This window comes from Ambystoma mexicanum, chromosome 11, assembly GCF_040938575.1.
Source record: "Ambystoma mexicanum isolate Mex_15411 chromosome 11, UKY_AmexF1_1, whole genome shotgun sequence".
In the NCBI taxonomy this organism is placed as follows: domain Eukaryota; kingdom Metazoa; phylum Chordata; class Amphibia; order Caudata; family Ambystomatidae; genus Ambystoma; species Ambystoma mexicanum.
The window spans coordinates 1,473,033,145-1,473,054,118 of NC_090934.1; the positions used below are offsets into that span (position 1 = coordinate 1,473,033,145).

Below are 20,974 nucleotides of genomic sequence, written 5' to 3' on the forward strand. Positions count from 1 at the left end.
CAGCACTTGAGGGGCCATACGCAGAGGGTTCATCTTCTGTGCACGGCACCAGACAGAGAACCTCTTCCATTTGTGTCCATAGCACTTGAGAGTCGAGGACGCCCTGGCCTTTGCAAGCATCTCCTTGCAGTCCGCCGGGATATCGTATCCTCCGAACTCTAGTGCTGCAGGAGCCAGGCCTGCAGGCTCAGCGACCCCGGGTCGTGGTGGAGGATGGCGCCTCCTTCCTTGGCGAGAAGATCCACGTCCATCGGCAGTTTGACTGGGGGGGGGGTGCTAACATGTCCAGAAGGTCCGGGAACCAAATCTGCCTTGGCCACGCAGGTGCGACGAGGATCATCTTGCACCGGGACAGTCTGAGTTGACTGATGAGTCGCAGCAGCAACGGCAAGAACGCATACAGGAACAGGTCGTCCAAGGGGAATGAGAAGGCATCCCCGGCTGGGGAAAACTGCTGGCGAACCTCCGGCACTTGGCGTTCATCGCCGTCATGAATCGGTCAATCTGGGGATTGCCCCATCGTCGGAATAGGAGATCCACTTGATCCTGCCACAGCTCCCACTCGTGGCACGAGCGCAGCTCCCTGCTGAGTGAGTCGGCGATGGTGTTCTTGATTCCTGCCAGATGGAAGGGCAACAGAAACATCCCTTGGGCGAGGGCCCAGTGCAAGAGATCCTGCGCTTCCTTGGATAGGGCTCGAGATCTGGTGCCCCCCTGCTTCCCGATGTAGAATATCGTGGTGGTGTAGTCGGTGTGGGGCAGAAGGAACGACCTGAGGGCCCAGAACACGGCTAGGAGCTCCAGGACATTGATGTGTAGTGACCTCTCCTACGGGAGCCAAAGGCCTCTTGCGTGGAGAACTCCAGTGTGAGATCCCCATCCCTCCAGGGAGGCATCCGTCGTCACCGTTTCCTGGTGTGCCAGGGTCTGAAAGTCCATGCCCGCCGCCATATGCGCGCGGGTGCCCCACCACCGGATCGCCTGGCGGAAAGTTTCGTTGAGTGAGATCCTGTCTTCGAAGGTGCCCGCCGCTTGCATCCAACAGGCGTCGAGGAACTCCTGCAGTGGTCGCATCCGCAGTCTGCATAAGCACACAAGGTAGATGCACAAGGACATCATGCCGAGTAGGGACTTGATGGACCTCACCCTGGCCACGTCCATGGTCAACAGCTGTTGTACCTTGCCCAGGATGGCCTTCGTCCTTTCCTCCGACGGCGAAGCTAGTCACGCCACTGTGTCGAGCCTGGCACCCAGGAACAGGGCGACTTGCGACGGTAGCAAGTGGGATTTCGCGAAGTTGATCGCGAATCCCAGATACATGAGCAGGTGGACAGTCTTCGCTGTGTGAATGACGGTGAGTTCTCTTGACCTTGCTCGGATGAGCCAGTCGTCCCGGTAGGGGTAGACGTGGATCCCCTCCAGGCGCAGCTGTGCCGCCACTGGTGCCAGGCAATTGGTGAATACCCTGGGCGCCGACTTCAATCCAAAGGGAAGGGCCTTGAACTGATAGTGTCGCCCTCGGACCACAAATCGCAGGAATTTTCGATGTCCTCTTAGAATGGGGATGTGGAAGTAGGCATCCTCCAAGTCCAGGGACGATAGGAAGTCGCCTTCCTTCAGCTGTCCCAGCACATGCTGGAGGGTGACCATCCGGAACTGGGCATGCAGCACCCAAAGGTCGATGGAGATGGACTCCCACACGCTGACGAATTTCGCCAGCCGGCCTCCCACCGGGGTACCCAGGTGGGGGCCTGACGCCACGACCGGTTCAATCCTGTTTCGTCGCAGCCTTGCCAACTTGGCCTCCTTAGCGACGACGACGGGATCCTCCTGTCTTGCTGCGTCCTCTGTAGGCCTCTTGCGACGAGGAGCGAGCCGCTTGGCGATAGGACGAGGAGCTGCCGCTGAATCCTTTGGAGGCACCTTGCTGGTCTCCGGCGTTCTGAAAGGAGGCCGTCGTTGTTGAAGAACACCCAAGGCCTGAGCCGTCTCGGTGTCCGCCTTGATGGCCTGTAGTGACTCGTCCACTGTCTTGCCGAACAGGTTGTTCCCGTCGAAGGGCATGTCCAGAACCCTGGTCTGCACATCCTGGCGGAAATCTGTGGCCTTAAGCCAACCGCACCGGCGAAGGCAAATGCTGTTGCCCATCTGACGAAAGCCGGTGTCGGAGATGTCTGTGGCCACCGTAATGGCGTGGTCTGACGCCACTTCACCTTCCTGTAGGATTTCCAGGGCCTAAGCCCTCTTGTCGTCCAGGAGGAAGTCAAGCAATGGAGCGATCTTGAACCACAGGTCCCTGTCGTTGCATGCGACGATCGAGAGGGCGTTGGCCGCTTTAATCGTCGTCGCCGCTGACGAGATGACCTGCCATCCCATGGCGTCCCGCTTCTTCCCTCTCGCTGTCCGGCAGTGATGTAGATGTTGAAGCTGTCGCCCCCGCCGCCTTCTTCTTGGCCGATGCAGAAACCACTGAATCCGGGGACGGCTGTGCCCTAAGGCACATAGGGGCGGAGTCCGGGACCCGGTACTTCTTCTCGTACCGGTCTCTCTTAGCAGGAGCCGTGGATGGGTTCTTCAGGAGCGCTAGCCCCTCGTCCCAGATGTCATTCAGTAATGGGACTGAGAGGACAGTCTTCCTCTTGGCCTCCCGCCGTTGGTAGAGGAAACCTTCCTTCTTCTGTTCTTCGGGGCAGAGCTGGAAGAGCCCAGATTCCCTGGCGATCATGGCATGGTTAGAGCCAATCTTGTTGCTGGGGGTAAGGGCAACCTTGTCCTTATATCTGTACACAAGGCCTGAACAGCCATCAAGATCGCTCCTGAGTTGTCTTGTGGCATAGGCACCAGTTGCGACGGCTGGGGAGTAGGATCCTCCGTCTCCTCCACGGCCTTATCTTCACCACCATTGCTTTTTTCATCTGCCTCGTCGGGAACCACAGGACCGGACCTCCTCGAACTTCTTGTCCAGGATCTTCTCAACTGTTGCTGGGCTCTTCCCCTCCAGCCAGTTGGTGAGTCGAGTATGACGATCCTTCATTGTCTGTTTGGACATATTCTTGCAAAACGCACAGTCCTTCTCCACGTGTGCTTTGTCATCGTGAAGGCAGTAGAGGCACGGAAAGTGCTCATCTTTCTTGAATACATTTTGTAATCCGCATCCAGGGCAGCTCCTGAAAAGCTTGGATCTGGGCGTCGTGTTTCCTTTGTCCTGGGCCATGTGCACGCGGGGTAGGCCTCAAAGACCTTCCTGAAACCTCCAAGAAGCGAAACTCGATGAAAACTCACCCTTCAGGGGCGTAGAAAATTCTGAAATGGGTCCCCGTTGATCGGAAGTAGAATCGGTGGAGCTTGAGGCTCGATTGACTGAAAAAATGAGAGTAAACTCTTTGAAAAATCGCAAAACGCAGTTAAATCTCGAGAGCTAAAGCACGAGGACTCCCAACACTTGAACGTGCGGTAAAAATCTGAAGATGGCTGCCAGAGGAGGGGCTTAGGTAGAGGGCAGTCATTGGCTGGGACAGTATGACCCAGAGACCAGTGATTGGTTATTAGTAGAAAGACAGTTCAGAAACAAAACAAACTGATTTTTTTTCTTTTACCGAGGATTCCCAGCCTGACGACAGGGAATATTCATGAGCATGTGAATCCATGCCAGACCTCATGCTGGAGAACTGTCAGATTTATCTAAAAGGTCTCCTTCCTTTTCAGAGGGTCTGGTGCCTCTGTGAAAAGGAACTCATTCACAGGACACATGGAGCTGGAGTGAGACGTGTGCAGTCTCACTCCAGCTGCACCAGGAGGGGGTGCCCTGAGACAGGCCCCACTGCTCAGTGAGTGGGAGACCAAGGACTGGCTGAGTAGGGTGACGGCTGGGCCATCTCCCACCTGCTCTACAAGAGGACCCTCTGAAAGGACCGTAGGGGTGACACCCGCCCCTTCACCCAGCCCTAGCACCCCTTTCCATCTAGACTGGACTTTCTCTGATATATTAAAATACGTTAAATGTGTGATGCTTTTGCACTTAGCAGTTTAATTCATCGTTTTCTGTTTTTTTCTGCAACTTTTCTTGTTCTGAATTCAGATTTGATTTTGGGGGTCTGTGGTGTATAGTGCGGCACTTGCTTGCATTATATATTGCAGAGAATAGCACAGGTGCAGAGGAGCTGGAAATGGCCCCGGGCTTGTGGGTGCCTCTACTCTGCCGGCGTCAGCCTGACAGGTACCAGGGGAACTCCAGCCACTCGCAGGCAGGGGCAGGAGAGGTTGCCGGTACCCTCTCTCCATGCGTGGGCACCAGGCAGGGCAACGCTTCCCGTGGCAGGTACAGGAGGGGAGAGGGGCTTACCTTCTTAAACTTCTTGTAGGCTGTTAAGATTTTCTCTTCCAGCATCTGGAAAAGAAAGTGGAGAAGTAGGTTATCCCGCCGTCCAACACACGCCACAATCAGTATCCGCGGAGGCAACTATGTGACCTCCAATATGGTTGCAAGGGAGGGAGGTGCGAGCTGCACACTTCAGCCACTCCCCTCAGTGCACACTCCTTCAGGACGAGCACTCTGCAAGGCCGCCACGCAGAAGCCAAATGGAGCTGTTCAATAAGGTTAGACATGTTTAGTAAGAATGGCCAGTCTGCTCTGGGCATTCCAATCTTGCGAGCCCAAAGGATAGGAGACTGGTAACTGGTTACAGTGTGGAAATAATGAAACTGAAAACGTCATTTTTACACTTCTAGTCTTTAAGTCGTGTGCACAGAGGGGACCAACTGGCAGCCTGTCTCCAGTTACACACAAGCCACTGCCAGGGGTGGCTCACACTGACTCCAACTGGACACCCAGCTGGCAGCCTATCTCCAGTTACACACAAGCCACTGCCAGGGGTGGCTCACACTGACTCCACTGGGCACCCAGCTGGCAGCCTATCTCCAGTTATGCAAAAGCCACTGCCAGGGGTGGCTCACACTGACTCCAACTGGACACCCAGCTGGCAGCCTATCTCCAGTTACACACAAGCCACTGCCATGGGTGGCTCACACTGACTCCACTGGGCACCCAGTTGGCAGCCTATCTCTAGTTACACACAAGCCACTGCCAGGGGTGGCTCACACTGACTCCACTGGGCACCCAGCTGGCAGCCTATCTCCAGTTACGCAGACGCCACTGCCAGGGGTGGCTCACACTGACTCCACTGGGCACCCAGCTGGCAGCCTATCTCCAGTTATGCACAAGCCACTGCCAGGGGTGGCTCACACTGACTCCACTGGGCACCCAGCTGGCAGCCTATCTCTAGTTACACACAAGCCACTGGCAGGGGTGGCTCACACTGACTCTAACTGGGGACCCAGCTGGCGGCCTAACTCCAGTTACACACAAGCCACTGCCAGGGGTGGCTCACACTGACTCCACTGGGCACCCAGCTGGCGGCCTATCTCCAGTTACACAGAAGCCACTGCCAGCGGTGGCTCACACTGACTCCACTGGTCACCTAGCTGGCGGCCTATCTCCAGTTACGCAGAAGCTACTGGGCACCCAGCTGGCGGCCTATCTCCAGTTACGCAGAAGCCACTGCCAGCGGTGGCACACACTGACTCCACTGGCCACCCAGCTGGCGGCCTATCTACAGTTACGCAGAAGCCACTGCCATTGGTGGCTCACACTGACTCCACTGGGCACCCAGCTGGCGGCCTATCTCCAGTTACGCAGAAGCCACTGCCAGCGGTGGCTCACACTGACTCCACTGGGCACCCAGCTGGCAGCCTATCTCCAGTTACGCACAAGCCACTGGCAGGGGTGGCTCACACAGACTCCACTGGGCACCCAGCTGGCAGCCTATCTCCAGTTACGCACAAGCCACTGGCAGGGGTTGCTCACACTGACTCTACTGTGCACCCAGCTGGCAGCCTATCTCCAGTTACGCACAAGCCACTGCCAGGGGTGGCTCACACTGACTCCACTGGACACCCAGCTGGCAGCCTATCTCTAGTTACGCACAAGCCACTGCCAGGGGTGGCTCACACTGACTCCACTGGACACCCAGCTGGCAGCCTATCTCCAGTTACGCAGAAGCCACTGCCAGGGGTGGCTCACACCGACTCCACTGGGCACCCAGCTGGCAGCCTATCTCTAGTTATGCAGAAGCCACTGCCAGGGGTGGCTCACACCGACTCCACTGGGCACCCAGCTGGCAGCCTATCTCCAGTTACGCACAAGCCACTGCCAGGGGTGGCTCACACTGACTCCACTGGGCACCCAGCTGGCAGCCTATCTCCAGTTACGCACAAGCCACTGCCAGGGGTGGCTCACACTGACTCCACTGGGCACCCAGCTGGCAGCCTATCTCCAGTTATGCACAAGCCACTGCCAGGGGTGGCTCACACTGACTCCACTGGGCACCCAGCTGGCAGCCTATCTCCAGTTACGCACAAGCCACTGCCAGGGGTGGCTCACACTGACTCCACGGGGCACCCAGCTGGCGGCCTATCTCCAGTTATGCAGAAGCCACTGCCAGGGGTGGCTCACACCGACTCCACTGGGCACCCATCTGGCGGCCTATCTCTAGTTATGCAGAAGCCACTGCCAGGGGTGGCTCACACTGACTCCACTGGGCACCCAGCTGGCGGCCTATCTCCAGTTACGCACAAGCCACTGCCAGGGGTGGCTCACACTGACTCCACTGGGCACCCAGCTGGCGGCCTATCTCCAGTTATGCAGAAGCCACTGCCAGGGGTGGCTCACACTGACTCCACTGGACACCCAGCTGGCAGCCTATCTCCAGTTACGCAGAAGCCACTGCCAGCGGTGGCTCACACTGACTCCACTGGACACCCAGCTGGCAGCCTATCTCTAGTTATGCAGAATCCACTGCCAGGGGTGGCTCACACTGATTCCACTGGGCACCCAGCTGGCAGCCTATCTCCAGTTACGCACAAGCCACTGCCAGGGGTGGCTCACACTGACTCTACTAGGCACCCAGCTGGCAGCCTATCTCCAGTTATGCAGAAGCCACTGCCAGGGGTGGCTCACACTGACTCCACTGGGCACCCAGCTGGCAGCCTATCTCCAGTTACGCACAAGCCACTGCCAGGGGTGGCTCACACTGACTCCACTGGGCACCCAGCTGGCAGCCTATCTCCAGTTACGCAGAAGCCACTGCCAGGGGTGGCTCACACCGACTCCACTGGGCACCCAGCTGGCAGCCTATCTCCAGTTATGCAGAAGCCACTGGCAGGAATTGTAATTCCTTTCAACTCTAGACACCCACTTCACAAATCTTACCTGGATGTACTCACGAGTTCTGGAGTCAGCAAACTCACGCGTCCTAAACAGATCGGAATCAGTGCAGCACACTCGGGTGCCCAGGTGATGAGCTAGGGGAGTGGCGCGCACACACCCCATCACACTGACACACATCCCATCACACTGACACACATGATCCATCCGGCACCGACGCAGCTGCAAAGCGTACACGCTTTGCTTTTTTCACACGGCTCACAGAAGCCGCTGCAGGCCTCACGCTTCTGCCTGGAAAGTTTGAAATAACTTTGCTTTCATGGTTCTCCTTTCTCCACTTTCTCCTCTGAGAATAATTTCACAGACCATCCCCCCATTGGAATTTGTCTTGAAAGTGTATTCCTCGCCCCCAAAGCTGGGATAGTTTTCAGAGCCTCTGTCTCGCTTACTCTTAAAAAAGAATCTCTCAGCCCACAGAAAATACATATTGTCCCCCACTCATTTCTGGGTGCACATGGCCTTTCCTGGTGGCATTTGACTTCCTATGGAGCATCGAGGTCTTCCCCTTGGCACGTCTGTGCCACCCTATAGAGTTTGATCCTAGGCAGTGACCCTAAATCCTGGCTATTTTCCAAGGCGGCTGTGTGTCCCCCCTTATCACCGACAGGGCCTCTTCCTATGGAAACCGACAAGGACCCCACCTGATAATTGGGACCGCCCTCCAGACATCACAGGCAGAATGGGGGTTCAGCGTAGCCTATGGATATCTACACTCCTATCCAGAGACCCTCTATGCACACTGTGCCACATGGCTGTAGGCCAGCCTCATCATGTGCCCTGAAGACCCTCTCCCCCGTTATCCTATCTCCCATCTTCATGGCCCCCCAAGCAGCCCCAGTCTCCCCCCAGGCTCTCGCCCCAGTCTCCCCCCAGGCTCTCACCCCAGTCTCCCCCAGGCTCTCGCCCCCCAGGCTCACCTTGTGCTCGGAGGTTCCCGGCTGAAGCTTCTTGATCTTGGACCCCAGCTGGTGGATTAGCCATCGCTTGGGGTCCCCCGCTATCCGGTCTCCCATCTTGATGGTCCCCCAGTCTCCCCCAGGCTCACCTTGTGCTTGGAGGTTCCCGGCTGAAGCTTCTTGATCCTGGACCCCAGCTGGTGGATTAGCCATCGCTTGGGGTCCCCCGCTATCCTGTCTCCCATCTTGGTGGTCCCCCAGTCTCGCCCCAGGCTCTCGGCCCAGGCTCACCTTGTGCTCGGATGTTCCCGGCTGAAGCTTCTTGATCCTGGACCCCAGCTGGTGGATTAGCCATCGCTTGGGGTCCCCCGCTATCCTGTCTCCCATCTTGGTGGTCCCCCAGTCTCCCCCCAGGCTCACCTTGTGCTCGGATGTTTCCGGCTGAAGCTTCTTGATCCTGGACCCCAGCTGGTGGATTAGCCATCGCTTGGGGTCCCCCGCTATCCTGTCTCCCATCCTGGTGGTCCCCCAGTCTCCCCCCAGGCTCACCTTGTGCTCGGATGTTCCCTGCTGAAGCTTCTTGATCCTGGACCCCAGCTGGTGGATTAGCCATCGCTTGGGGTCCCCCGCTATCCTGTCTCCCATCTTGGTGGTCCCCCAGTCTCCCCCCAGGCTCACCTTGTACTCGGATGTTCCTGGCTGAAGCTTCTTGATCCTGGACCCCAGCTGGTGGATTAGCCATCGCTTGGGGTCCCCCGCTATCCTGTCTCCCATCCTGGTGGTCCCCCAGTCTCCCCCCAGGCTCACCTTGTGCTCGGATGTTCCCGGCTGAAGCTTCTTGATCCTGGACACCAGCTGGTGGATTAGCCATCGCTTGGGGTCCCCCGCTATTCTGTCTCCCAACTTGGTGGTCCCCCAGTCTCCCCCCAGGCTCTCGCCCCAGGCTCACCCCCAGGCTCTCGCCCCAGGCCCTGGCCCCAGTCTCCCCCCAGGCTCACCTTCTTGATCCTGGACCCCAGCTGATGGATTAGCCATCGCTTGGGGTCCCCCGCTATTCTGTCTCCCATCTTGGTGGTCCCCTAGTCTCGCCCCAGGCTCTCGTCCCAGGCTCACCTTGTGCTCGGATGTTCCCGGCTGAAGCTTCTTGATCCTGGACCCCAGCTGGTGGATTAGCCATCGCTTGGGGTCCCCCGCTATCCTGTCTCCCATCTTGGTGGTCCCCCAGTCTCCCCCCAGGCTCACCTTGTGCTCGGATGTTCCCGGCTGAAGCTTCTTGATCCTGGACCCCAGCTGGTGGATTAGCCATCGCTTGGGGTCCCCGCTATCCTGTCTCCCATCCTGGTGGTCCCCCAGTCTATCCCCAGGCTCACCTTGTGCTCGGATGTTCCCTGCTGAAGCTTCTTGATCCTGGACCCCAGCTGGTGGATTAGCCATCGCTTGGGGTCCCCCGCTATCCTGTCTCCCATCTTGGTGGTCCCCCAGTCTCCCCCCAGGCTCACCTTGTGCTCGGATGTTCCTGGCTGAAGCTTCTTGATCCTGGACCCCAGCTGGTGGATTAGCCATCGCTTGGGGTCCCCCGCTATCCTGTCTCCCATCCTGGTGGTCCCCCAGTCTCCCCCCAGGCTCACCTTGTGCTCGGATGTTCCCGGCTGAAGCTTCTTGATCCTGGACCCCAGCTGGTGGAAGCGCTCGGTCACCTTCCCGATCTTGGAGTGCAGGTCCAGGTATTCTGTGTAGTCTGCGTCGAAGTCTTCCTCATAGACTTGCCGCTGCTCCAGAGAAGTGATTCCCTTGTACTTACTATCGGAACACAAAATCACAGACATTTACTCACCCCGACAGAGAGTGGAGGCACCACAACAGTGTTACGTGAGACACTAGGAGAGCAGGAAGCATGCACAGACGTGCACCGCATGATCAGTGCATGCAGTCTCTGCAAACCCTCTCTGGTTGCATGCTAACCCAACAGGACCACATCAAACAGAGGCTCTCCTAGAACTCCAGCCCTGCACGCCCCTATTATCAAGGGCATTTCTTCCATAGTGTAACTGTTGCCACCATGTGCCGTGGGCAAGGCCCTGGCCGAACTGGCCCTCAAGATACATCAACAAAAGAACTGCCATGGGTTTTCCTCCCCAGTGCAAAGGCCTTTTTTGGTGATTTTGGTATATCGCCATGCAATGCCTTCTAACGTTTTCTGTTTCATTAAACCACATTTACAAGCTGTTTCCCCACGCAGAAGACATGTCCTGGCTGTGACTAGAGCCCCAAGACATTCCTGAGTGGTCTCCAGCTTTGAACCTGCATATAAACACGACAGGCTGCTGCCGGGGCTGGCATTTTATTCACAGTTAAAAACAGCATCTGTTTAAAAACTGTATTACACATGTACCTGGACATGTGCCTTTAAATTGCACGGGGCCTCCCAACCCCAGCAGAAGCCTGTTACCTTCATAGGCTCTTAAAAGTAGGAAGGGCGGGTAGTTTAAGCGGGTAGTTTAAGCAGTATCTTTAGACAACGGGGTCAAGGGAGCTCGGGGAGAGCAAATGCATTTCTGGTGGTAAACGCAGCAGAGTAGCCAGCTGAGACTTCATGGACGCCCCAGCACTCCATGGACACCCCCAGCACTCCATGCACACCCCCAGCACTTCAGGGACACCCCCAGCACTCCATGGACACCCCCATCACTTCAGGGACACCCCCAGCACTCCAGGGACACCCCCAGCACTACATGGACACCCCCAGCACTTCAGGGACACCCCCAGCACTCCATGGACACCCCCATCACTACATGGACACCCCCAGCACTTCAGGGACACCCCCAGCACTCCATGGACACCCCTAGCACTTCATGGACACCCCTAGCACTTCATGGACGCCCCAGCACTCCATGGACGCCCCCCATCACTACATGGACACCCCCAGCACTCCATGCACACCCCCAGCACTTCAGGGACCCCCCCCCCAGCACTTCATGGATCCCCCCCATCACTACATGGACACCCCCAGCACTCCAGGGACACCCCCAGCACTTCAGGGACACCCCCAGCACTCCATGGACACCCCCAGCACTTCAGGGACACCCCCAGCACTCCATGGACGCCCCAGCACTCCATGGATGCCCCCCATCACTACATGGACACCCCCAGCACTCCATGCACACCCCCAGCACTTCAGGGACACCCCCAGCACTCCATGGACACCCCCAGCACTCCATGGACACCCCCATCACTACATGGACACCCCCAGCACTACATGGACACCCCCAGCACTTCAGGGACACCCCCAGCACTTCAGGGACACCCCCAGCACTCCATGGACACCCCCATCACTACATGGACACCCCCAGCACTTCAGGGACACCCCCAGCACTCCATGGACACCCCTAGCACTTCATGGACACCCCTAGCACTTCATGGACGCCCCAGCACTCCATGGATGCCCCCCATCACTACATGGACACCCCCAGCACTCCATGCACACCCCCAGCACTTCAGGGACCCCCCCCCCAGCACTTCATGGATCCCCCCCCATCACTACATGGACACCCCCAGCACTCCATGCACACCCCCAGCACTTCAGGGACACCCCCAGCACTCCATGGACACCCCCAGCACTTCAGGGACACCCCCAGCACTCCATGGACACCCCCATCACTACATGGACACCCCCAGCACTTCAGGGACACCCCCAGCACTCCATGGACACCCCCATCACTACATGGACACCCCCAGCACTTCAGGGACACCCCCAGCACTCCATGGACACCCCTAGCACTTCATGGACACCCCTAGCACTTCATGGACGCCCCAGCACTCCATGGATGCCCCCCATCACTACATGGACACCCCCAGCACTCCATGCACACCCCCAGCACTTCAGGGACCCCCCCAGCACTTCATGGATCCCCCCCATCACTACATGGACACCCCCAGCACTTCAGGGACACCCCAGCACTCCATGGACACCCCCCATCACTACATGGATCCCCCCCATCACTACATGGACACCCCAGCACTTCATGGACACCCCAGCACTTCATGGACCCCCCCCCCAGCACTTCATGGACGCCCCAGCACTACATGAACATCCCAGTACTACACGGATCCCTCCATCACTACATGGACACCCCCAGCACTACACGGATCCCTCCATCACTACATGGACAACCCCAGCACTACATGGACCCCCCCCCCCCCAGCACTACATGGACACCCCAGCACTGCACGGATCCCTCCATCACTACATGGACACCCCCAGCACTTCATGGACCCCTGCCCCCAGAACTACATGGACCCCCCCCCCCAGCACTTCAGGGCCACCCCAGCACTTCAGGGACACTCCAGCACTTCATGGATGCCCCCAGCACTTCATGGACCCCCCCCTCCCCCAGCACTACATGGACACCTCTGCACTTCATGAACATCCCGGTACTACATGGATCCCCCCACCAATACATGGACACCCCCAGCACTACATGGACCCTCCCAGCACTACATGGACACCCCAGCACTTCATGGACCCCCGCCCCCAGCACTTCATGGACACCCCCAGCACTTCATGGACACCCCCAGCACTTCATGGACACCCCAGCACTACATGGACCCCCGCCCCCAGCACTACATGGACCCCCGCCCCCAGCACTACATGGACACCCCCAACACTTCATGGACACCCCCAGCACTTCATGAACCCCCGCCCCAGCACTTCATGGACCCCCCAGCACTTCATGGACCCCCCCATCACTACATGGACACCCCCAGCACTTCATAGACCCCCAGCCCGTCATGGACACCCCAGCACTACATGGACCCCCCCCCCCTGCACTACATGGACACCCCAGCACTAAATGGACCCCCGCTCCCAGCACTTCATGGACCCCCCCAGCACTTCATGGACCCCCCAGCACTTCATGGACCCCCCCAGCACTTCATGGACCCCCCCCAGCGCTACCTTGACACCTCAGCACTTCATGGACAGCCCCAGCACTTCATGGACAGCCCCAGCACTTCACGGACAGCCCCAGCACTTCATAGACACTGCTGCACGTCATAGACACTGCTGCACTTCATGGACAGCCCCAGCACTTTATGGACACTGCTGCACTTCAGAGATAGCCCAGACGATGGATTGAGATCGCTTAGAGGTCTGCCGCTAAAATGTGTCTCCCACGAAATATGTTGACGTGCAACTTTGATAGTGGGGGTGGGCGGTGGGCGGTAAAAAGGTAGTTATGGGGAGCACCATCCACACAGAGCCGCTTCTCTAGCGTCATCAGCCACGACTCGTTTTGATGAGGCCTAGAACCAGGCGGGTAAACAGACATGACTCTGTGTGCAAGGCTGTGCGCACTCTGGGCGTCTCTGCAGTGGTGAGCAAGGACTCGATGTGCAAGGCTGTGCGCACTCTGGGCGTCTCTGCAGTGGTGAGCAAGGACTCGGTGTGCAAGGCTGTGCGCACTCTGGGCGTCTCTGCAGTGGTGAGCAAGGACTCGGTGTGCAAGGCTGTGCGCACTCTGGGCGTCTCTGAAGTGGTGAGCAAGGACGCGGTGTGCAAGGCTGTGCGCACTCTGGGCGTCTCTGCAGTGGTGAGCAAGGACTCGATGTGCAAGGCTGTGCGCACTCTGGGCGTCTCTGCAGTGGTGAGCAAGGACTCGGTGTGCAAGGCTGTGCGCACTCTGGGCGTCTCTGCAGTGGTGAGCAAGGACTCGGTGTGCAAGGCTGTGCGCACTCTGGGCCTCTCTGCAGTGGTGAGCAAGGACGCGGTGTGCAAGGCTGTGCGCACTCTGGGCGTCTCTGCAGTGGTGAGCAAGGACTCGATGTGCAAGGCTGTGCGCACTCTGGGCGTCTCTGCAGTGGTGAGCAAGGACTCGGTGTGCAAGGCTGTGCGCACTCTGGGCGTCTCTGCAGTGGTGAGCAAGGACTCGGTGTGCAAGGCTGTGCGCACTCTGGGCGTCTCTGCAGTGGTGAGCAAGGACTCGGTGTGCAAGGCTGTGCGCACTCTGGGCGTCTCTGCAGTGGTGAGCAAGGACGCGGTGTGCAAGGCTGTGCGCACTCTGGGCGTCTCTGCAGTGGTGAGCAAGGACTCTGTGTACAAGGCTGTGCGCACTCTGGGCGTCTCTGCAGTGGTGAGCAAGGACTCTGTGCACTCTGGACGTCTCTGCAGTGGTGAGCAAGGACTCGGTGTGCAAGGCTGTGCGCACTCTGGACGTCTCTGCAGTGGTGAGCAAGGACTCTGTGTGCAAGGCTGTGTGCACTCTGGACGTCTCTGCAGTGGTGTGCAAGGACTCTGTGCACTCTGGACGTCTCTGCAGTGGTGAGCAAGGACTCGGTGCGCAAGGCTGTGCGCACTCTGGGCGTCTCTGCAGTGGTGTGCAAGGACTCTGTGCACTCTGGACGTCTCTGCAGTGGTGAGCAAGGACACTGTGTGCAAGGCTGTGCGCACTCTGGGCGTCTCTGCAGTGGTGAGCAAGGACTCGGTGTGCAAGGCTGTGCGCACTCTGGACGTCTCTGCAGTGGGCAGCAAGGACTCTGTGTGCAAGGCTTTGCGCACTCTGGGCGTCTCTGCAGTGGTGAGCAAGGACTCGGTGTGCAAGGCTGTGTGCACTCTGGGCGTCTCTGCAGTGGTGAGCAAGGACTCGGTGTGCAAGGCTGTGCGCACTCTGGGCGTCTCTGCAGTGGTGAGCAAGGACTCTGTGTACAAGGCTGTGTGCACTCTGGGCGTCTCTGCAGTGGTGAGCAAGGACTCTGTGCACTCTGGACGTCTCTGCAGTGGTGAGCAAGGACAATGTGCAAGGCTGTGCGCACTCTGGACGTCTCTGCAGTGGTGAGCAAGGACTCTGTGCACTCTGGGCGTCTCTGCAGTGGTGAGCAAGGACTCGGTGTGCAAGGCTGTGCGCACTCTGGGCGTCTCTGCAGTGGTGAGCAAGGACTCGGTGTGAAAGGCTGTGCGCACTCTGGGCGTCTCTGCAGTGGTGAGCAAGGACTCTGTGCACTCTGGACATCTCTGCAGTGGTGAGCAAGGACTCGGTGTGCAAGGCTGTGCGCACTCTGGACGTCTCTGCAGTGGTGAGCAAGGACTCTGTGTGCAAGGCTGTGTGCACTCTGGACGTCTCTGCAGTGGTGTGCAAGGACTCTGTGCACTCTGGACGTCTCTGCAGTGGTGAGCAAGGACTCGGTGCGCAAGGCTGTGCACACTCTGGGCGTCTCTGCAGTGGTGAGCAAGGACTCGGTGTGCAAGGCTGTGCGCACTCTGGGCGTCTCTGCAGTGGTGTGCAAGGACTCTGTGCACTCTGGACGTCTCTGCAGTGGTGAGCAAGGACTCGGTGTGCAAGGCTGTGCGCACTCTGGGCGTCTCTGCAGTGGTGTGCAAGGACTCTGTGCACTCTGGACGTCTCTGCAGTGGTGAGCAAGGACTCGGTGCGCAAGGCTGTGCGCACTCTGGACGTCTCTGCAGTGGTGTGCAAGGACTCTGTGCACTCTGGACGTCTCTGCAGTGGTGAGCAAGGACACTGTGTGCAAGGCTGTGCGCACTCTGGGCGTCTCTGCAGTGGTGAGCAAGGACTCGGTGTGCAAGGCTGTGCGCACTCTGGACGTCTCTGCAGTGGGCAGCAAGGACTCTGTGTGCAAGGCTTTGCGCACTCTGGGCGTCTCTGCAGTGGTGAGCAAGGACTCGGTGTGCAAGGCTGTGCGCACTCTGGGCGTCTCTGCAGTGGTGAGCAAGGACTCGGTGTGCAAGGCTGTGCGCACTCTGGGCGTCTCTGCAGTGGTGAGCAAGGACTCGGTGTGCAAGGCTGTGCGCACTCTGGGCGTCTCTGCAGTGGTGAGCAAGGACTCGGTGTGCAAGGCTGTGCGCACTCTGGGCGTCTCTGCAGTGGTGAGCAAGGACTCGGTGTGTAAGGCTGTACGCACTCTGGGCATCTCTGCAGTGGTGAGCAAGGACTCTGTGTGCAAGGCTGTGCGCACTCTGGGCGTCTCTGCAGTGGTGAGCAAGGACTCTGTGTGCAAGGCTGTGCGCACTCTGGACGTCTCTGCAGTGGTGAGCAAGGACTCTGTGTGCAAGGCTGTGTGCACTCTGGACGTCTCTGCAGTGGTGTGCAAGGACTCTGTGCACTCTGGACGTCTCTGCAGTGGTGAGCAAGGACTCGGTGCGCAAGGCTGTGCGCACTCTGGACGTCTCTGCAGTGGTGTGCAAGGACTCTGTGCACTCTGGACGTCTCTGCAGTGGTGAGCAAGGACACTGTGTGCAAGGCTGTGCGCACTCTGGGCGTCTCTGCAGTGGTGAGCAAGGACTCGGTGTGCAAGGCTGTGCGCACTCTGGACGTCTCTGCAGTGGTGAGCAAGGACTCTGTGTGCAAGGCTGTGCGCACTCTGGACGTCTGCAGTGGTGAGCAAGGACTCTGTGTGCAAGGCTGTGCGCACTCTGGACGTCTCTGCAGTGGTGAGCAAGGACTCTGTGCAAGGCTGTGCGCACTCTGGGCGTCTCTGCAGTGGTGAGCAAGGACTCTGTGTGCAAGGCTGTGCACACTCTGGGCGTCTCGGCAGTGGTGAGCAAGGACTCTGTACAAGGCTATATGCACTCTGGACGTCTCCGCAGTGGTGTGCAAGGACTCTGTGCACTCTGGACGTCACTGCAGTGGTGAGCAAGGACTCGGTGTGCAAGGCTGTGTGCACTCTGGGCGTCTCTGCAGTGGTGAGCAAGGACTCGGTGTGCAAGGCTGTGTGCACTCTGGACGTCTCTGCAGTGGTCAGCAAAGACTCTGTGTGCAAGGCTGTGTGCACTCTGGACGTCTCTGCAGTGGTGAGCAAGGACACTGTGTGCAAGGCTGTGCGCACTCTGGGCGTCTCTGCAGTGGTGAGCAAGGACTCGGTGTGCAAGGCTGTGCGCACTCTGGACGTCTCTGCAGTGGTGAGCAAGGACTCTTTGTGCAAGGCTGTGCGCACTCTGGACGTCTCTGCAGTGGTGAGCAAGGACTCTGTGCAAGGCTGTGCGCACTCTGGGCGTCTCTGCAGTGGTGAGCAAGGACTCTGTGTGCAAGGCTGTGCGCACTCTGGGCGTCTCTGCAGTGGTGTGCAAGGACTCTGTGCACTCTGGACGTCACTGCAGTGGTGAGCAAGGACTCGGTGTGCAAGGCTGTGTGCACTCTGGGCGTCTCTGCAGTGGTGAGCAAGGACTCGGTGTGCATGGCTGTGTGCACTCTGGACGTCTCTGCAGTGGTCAGCAAAGACTCTGTGTGCAAGGCTGTGTGCACTCTGGACGTCTCTGCAGTGGTGTGCAAGGACTCTGTGCACTCTGGACGTCTCTGCAGTGGTGAGCAAGGACTCGGTGTGCAAGGCTGTGCGCACTATGGGCGTCTGCAGTGGTGAACAAGGACTCGGTGTGCAAGGCTGTGCGCACTCTGGATGTCTCTGCAGTGGTGAGCAAGAGAGGCCAGGACAGCAAGGCCTCAGCCTGAAGTCTGCAGCTTTTCTTCCCAGCTCCACAAAGTACAGGGCCTAATAGACCCACAAAGGGCGGGGAACCAAAATGATATGTACTTGATCTTTACAAACGGGGAGAGCTGTGGGACAAAGAAACACATGAAAAAGACTAACGCACCACACGTCTCGAACTAGCGACCTGGGATACCCTTATGCCCTTGTGGTAGCAGCGGGGTAAAGACTGAGGCCGTGGGTCCGGCACTGGCTCCCCTGTGGAGAGGAGCAGGACATGTTGGGCAGTCTGGGTTCTCTGTGTAGGCCTTCTGGTGTCCTGGTCGCCCCCTGGACTATTTTATTTTAATTAGTTGCATTTTTAAAGCGCACAGCTGCCCTCAGGTATCGTGGCGCTGTTACAAGAAAGTTTACTTGGCATAGGTGAGTATCACGAGAACAAATGGAGACATGGTTACAGCCATAGCTAAAGTCCCGAGGTTACATGGGAACAGTGAGCGTGGGTACAGTTGTAAATTACAGACATTATTGCATTGTAGTAGTATTTTAAGTGGGATTCACTTCAATAGGGTGGTTTCTAGGGGCAGCCAAGCACTTATTTTTCCCAAACTGTACTTATTTCCAGCAAAGCACCTTCATTGGGCAGCAGAGATGGCAAAAATCGGTATGCAGTCTGACAAGCTTGTCCCACGCTGAACACGAGTGTGCGCAGGGCTGACACGCTTGCCCTCAGCGGGCCGGAATACGCAGAGGCCGAGCCCGGGCCACACTGAACATGAGTGTGCGCAGGGCTGACACGCTTGCCCTCAGCGGGCCGGAATACGCAGAGGCCGAGCCCGGGCCACACTGAACACGAGTGTGCGCAGGGCTGACAAGCTTGCCCTCAGCGGGCTGGAATACGCAGAGGCCGAGCCTGGCCCACGCTGAACATGAGGGTGTGCAGGAGCTGACAAGCTTGTCCTCAGCGGGCCGGAATACGCAGAGGCCGAGCCCGGCCCATGCTGAACACGAGGGTGTGCAGGAGCTGAGAAGCTTGCCCTCAGCGGGCTGGAATACGTAGAGGCCGAGCCTGGCCCACGCGGAACATGAGTGTGTGCAGGAGCTGAGAAGCTTGCCCTCAGCGGGCTGGAATACGCAGAGGCCGAGCCTGGCCCACGCTGAACATGAGGGTGTGCAGGAGCTGACAAGCTTGTCCTCAGCGGGCCGGAATACGCAGAGGCCGAGCCCGGCCCATGCTGAACACGAGGGTGTGCAGGAGCTGAGAAGCTTGCCCTCAGCGGGCTGGAATACGTAGAGGCCGAGCCTGGCCCACGCGGAACATGAGTGTGTGCAGGAGCTGAGAAGCTTGCCCTCAGCGGGCTGGAATACGCAGAGGCCGAGCCTGGCCCACGCTGAACATGAGGGTGTGCAGGAGCTGACAAGCTTGTCCTCAGCGGGCCAGAATACGCAGAGGCCGAGCCCGGCCCATGCTGAACACGAGGGTGTGCAGGAGCTGAGAAGCTTGCCCTCAGCGGGCTGGAATACGCAGAGGCCGAGCCTGGCCCACGCTGAACATGAGGGTGTGCAGGAGCTGAGAAGCTTGTCCTCAGCGGGCTGGAATACGCAGAGGCCGAGCCTGGCCCACGCTGAACATGAGGGTGTGCAGGAGCTGACAAGCTTGTCCTCAGCGGGCCGGAATACGCAGAGGCCGAGCCCGGGCCACACTGAACACGAGTGTGCGCAGGGCTGACAAGCTTGCCCTCAGCGGGCTGGAATACGCAGAGGCCGAGCCTGGCCCACGCTGAACATGAGGGTGTGCAGGAGCTGACAAGCTTGTCCTCAGCGGGCCGGAATACGCAGAGGCCGAGCCCGGCCCATGCTGAACACGAGGGTGTGCAGGAGCTGAGAAGCTTGCCCTCAGCGGGCTGGAATACGTAGAGGCCGAGCCTGGCCCACGCGGAACATGAGTGTGTGCAGGAGCTGAGAAGCTTGCCCTCAGCGGGCTGGAATACGCAGAGGCCGAGCCTGGCCCACGCTGAACATGAGGGTGTGCAGGAGCTGACAAGCTTGTCCTCAGCGGGCCGGAATACGCAGAGGCCGAGCCCGGCCCATGCTGAACACGAGGGTGTGCAGGAGCTGAGAAGCTTGCCCTCAGCGGGCTGGAATACGCAGAGGCCGAGCCTGGCCCACGCTGAACATGAGGGTGTGCAGGAGCTGAGAAGCTTGTCCTCAGCGGGCCGGAATACGCAGAGGCCGAGCCCGGCCCATGCTGAACACGAGGGTGTGCAGGAGCTGAGAAGCTTGCCCTCAGCGGGCCGGAATACGCAGAGGCCGAGCCCGGCCCATGCTGAACACAAGTGTGAGCAGGGGCTGACAACCTTGTCCTGAGCGGGCCGGAAGGAGGCAGGCACAAAGAGCAGGTAGTGTGTGTGCAAGGCAGGAAAGGGGCAGGGAGTTAAGAAATAGGATTGAGGGATCGAGACCTGCCAAAAAGGAGAAATTTCCACCAACGCGAGAGAAGAGGCAGAAGGCGTGTGGGAGAGCGATTTCAGGGCAGTGGTCTTTAGTCTTTCTCAAACGCAGAAGGCCACTCCAAATCGGCCTAAAAAGCAGTCTTTTTTGGATGCAGCCTTCAACGTGCAGGATTTTGCCATAGAACCAACACATGTAGGCTGGTCTTCCCCCATCTCCCTCCCCACCAAGTGTAATAGCCGATTGCTTGATCTGCAAATGTCGTGTGCATTGTGCATAACAGGACCATATGTGCCTTTGTTAAAGGGCGACTATAAGCAGAAGCCTTATCGCAAAGGGCATTCCCTGGGTGTAGGGAGAGCTCTAGTTTCAGAATATGCCAAGAGTGAAATATTAAACCATTTCTGTCTTGCAGGCCCAAGAAGCAATAAAGCTATGTTAGGGTACAGGCGAAGCTCGTGGACACCAAGCGACAGGTCGCAGAGCGGCTGCCAGGCGGGCATATATTGAGACAGGCTGCAGGATATGGTTTGGGGCGCAGCCTGGCCATAGATTGTTGCGACTGATCCCCTGTTTTCTTTGGGCAGTATGTTTTACTGTGGCAATGGCAGCATGTATTGTTGAAACCCGCCTCATTATTTTATTTGGCCAAAACCAGCATGAAAGGGGAGGTAGAGCGCATGATCCGAGATGGGCAGGTGCTGCTTGAAAACAGGGCAATGCTGGCATATATATGTGTGTGTGTGTGTGATAGGGTTCATGTTTTTCGGTTTTTGTGGGGCAGCCAGCATCATGCAAAATGCTCCTAGGTACTTACTGTTGGGACCTGGCGTCCTTTGCAGGGTGTCATGTGTGGCCCGGCAGCAGCCCATGTACATGTTATGCCATGTTAACCAACTTTCCTGGCCTTTTT

The 20,974-nt window shown here is 58.3% G+C and overlaps 1 protein-coding gene across 2 annotated transcripts in view; it reads right to left on the reverse strand.

Moving 5' to 3' along the window:
• The window catches only part of ELL3 (elongation factor for RNA polymerase II 3), a 275,132-nt gene that overhangs the window by 23,903 nt on the left and 230,255 nt on the right, over positions 1-20,974 (reverse strand). For both annotated transcript variants that reach the window (XM_069625175.1, XM_069625176.1), the window contains exons 10-11: positions 9,807-9,978; positions 4,343-4,387 (exon numbers count right to left, since the gene is read on the reverse strand). In XM_069625175.1, the coding sequence (XP_069481276.1) occupies positions 4,343-4,387; positions 9,807-9,978 (217 nt within the window). The remainder of the gene's footprint in view (positions 1-4,342; positions 4,388-9,806; positions 9,979-20,974) is intronic.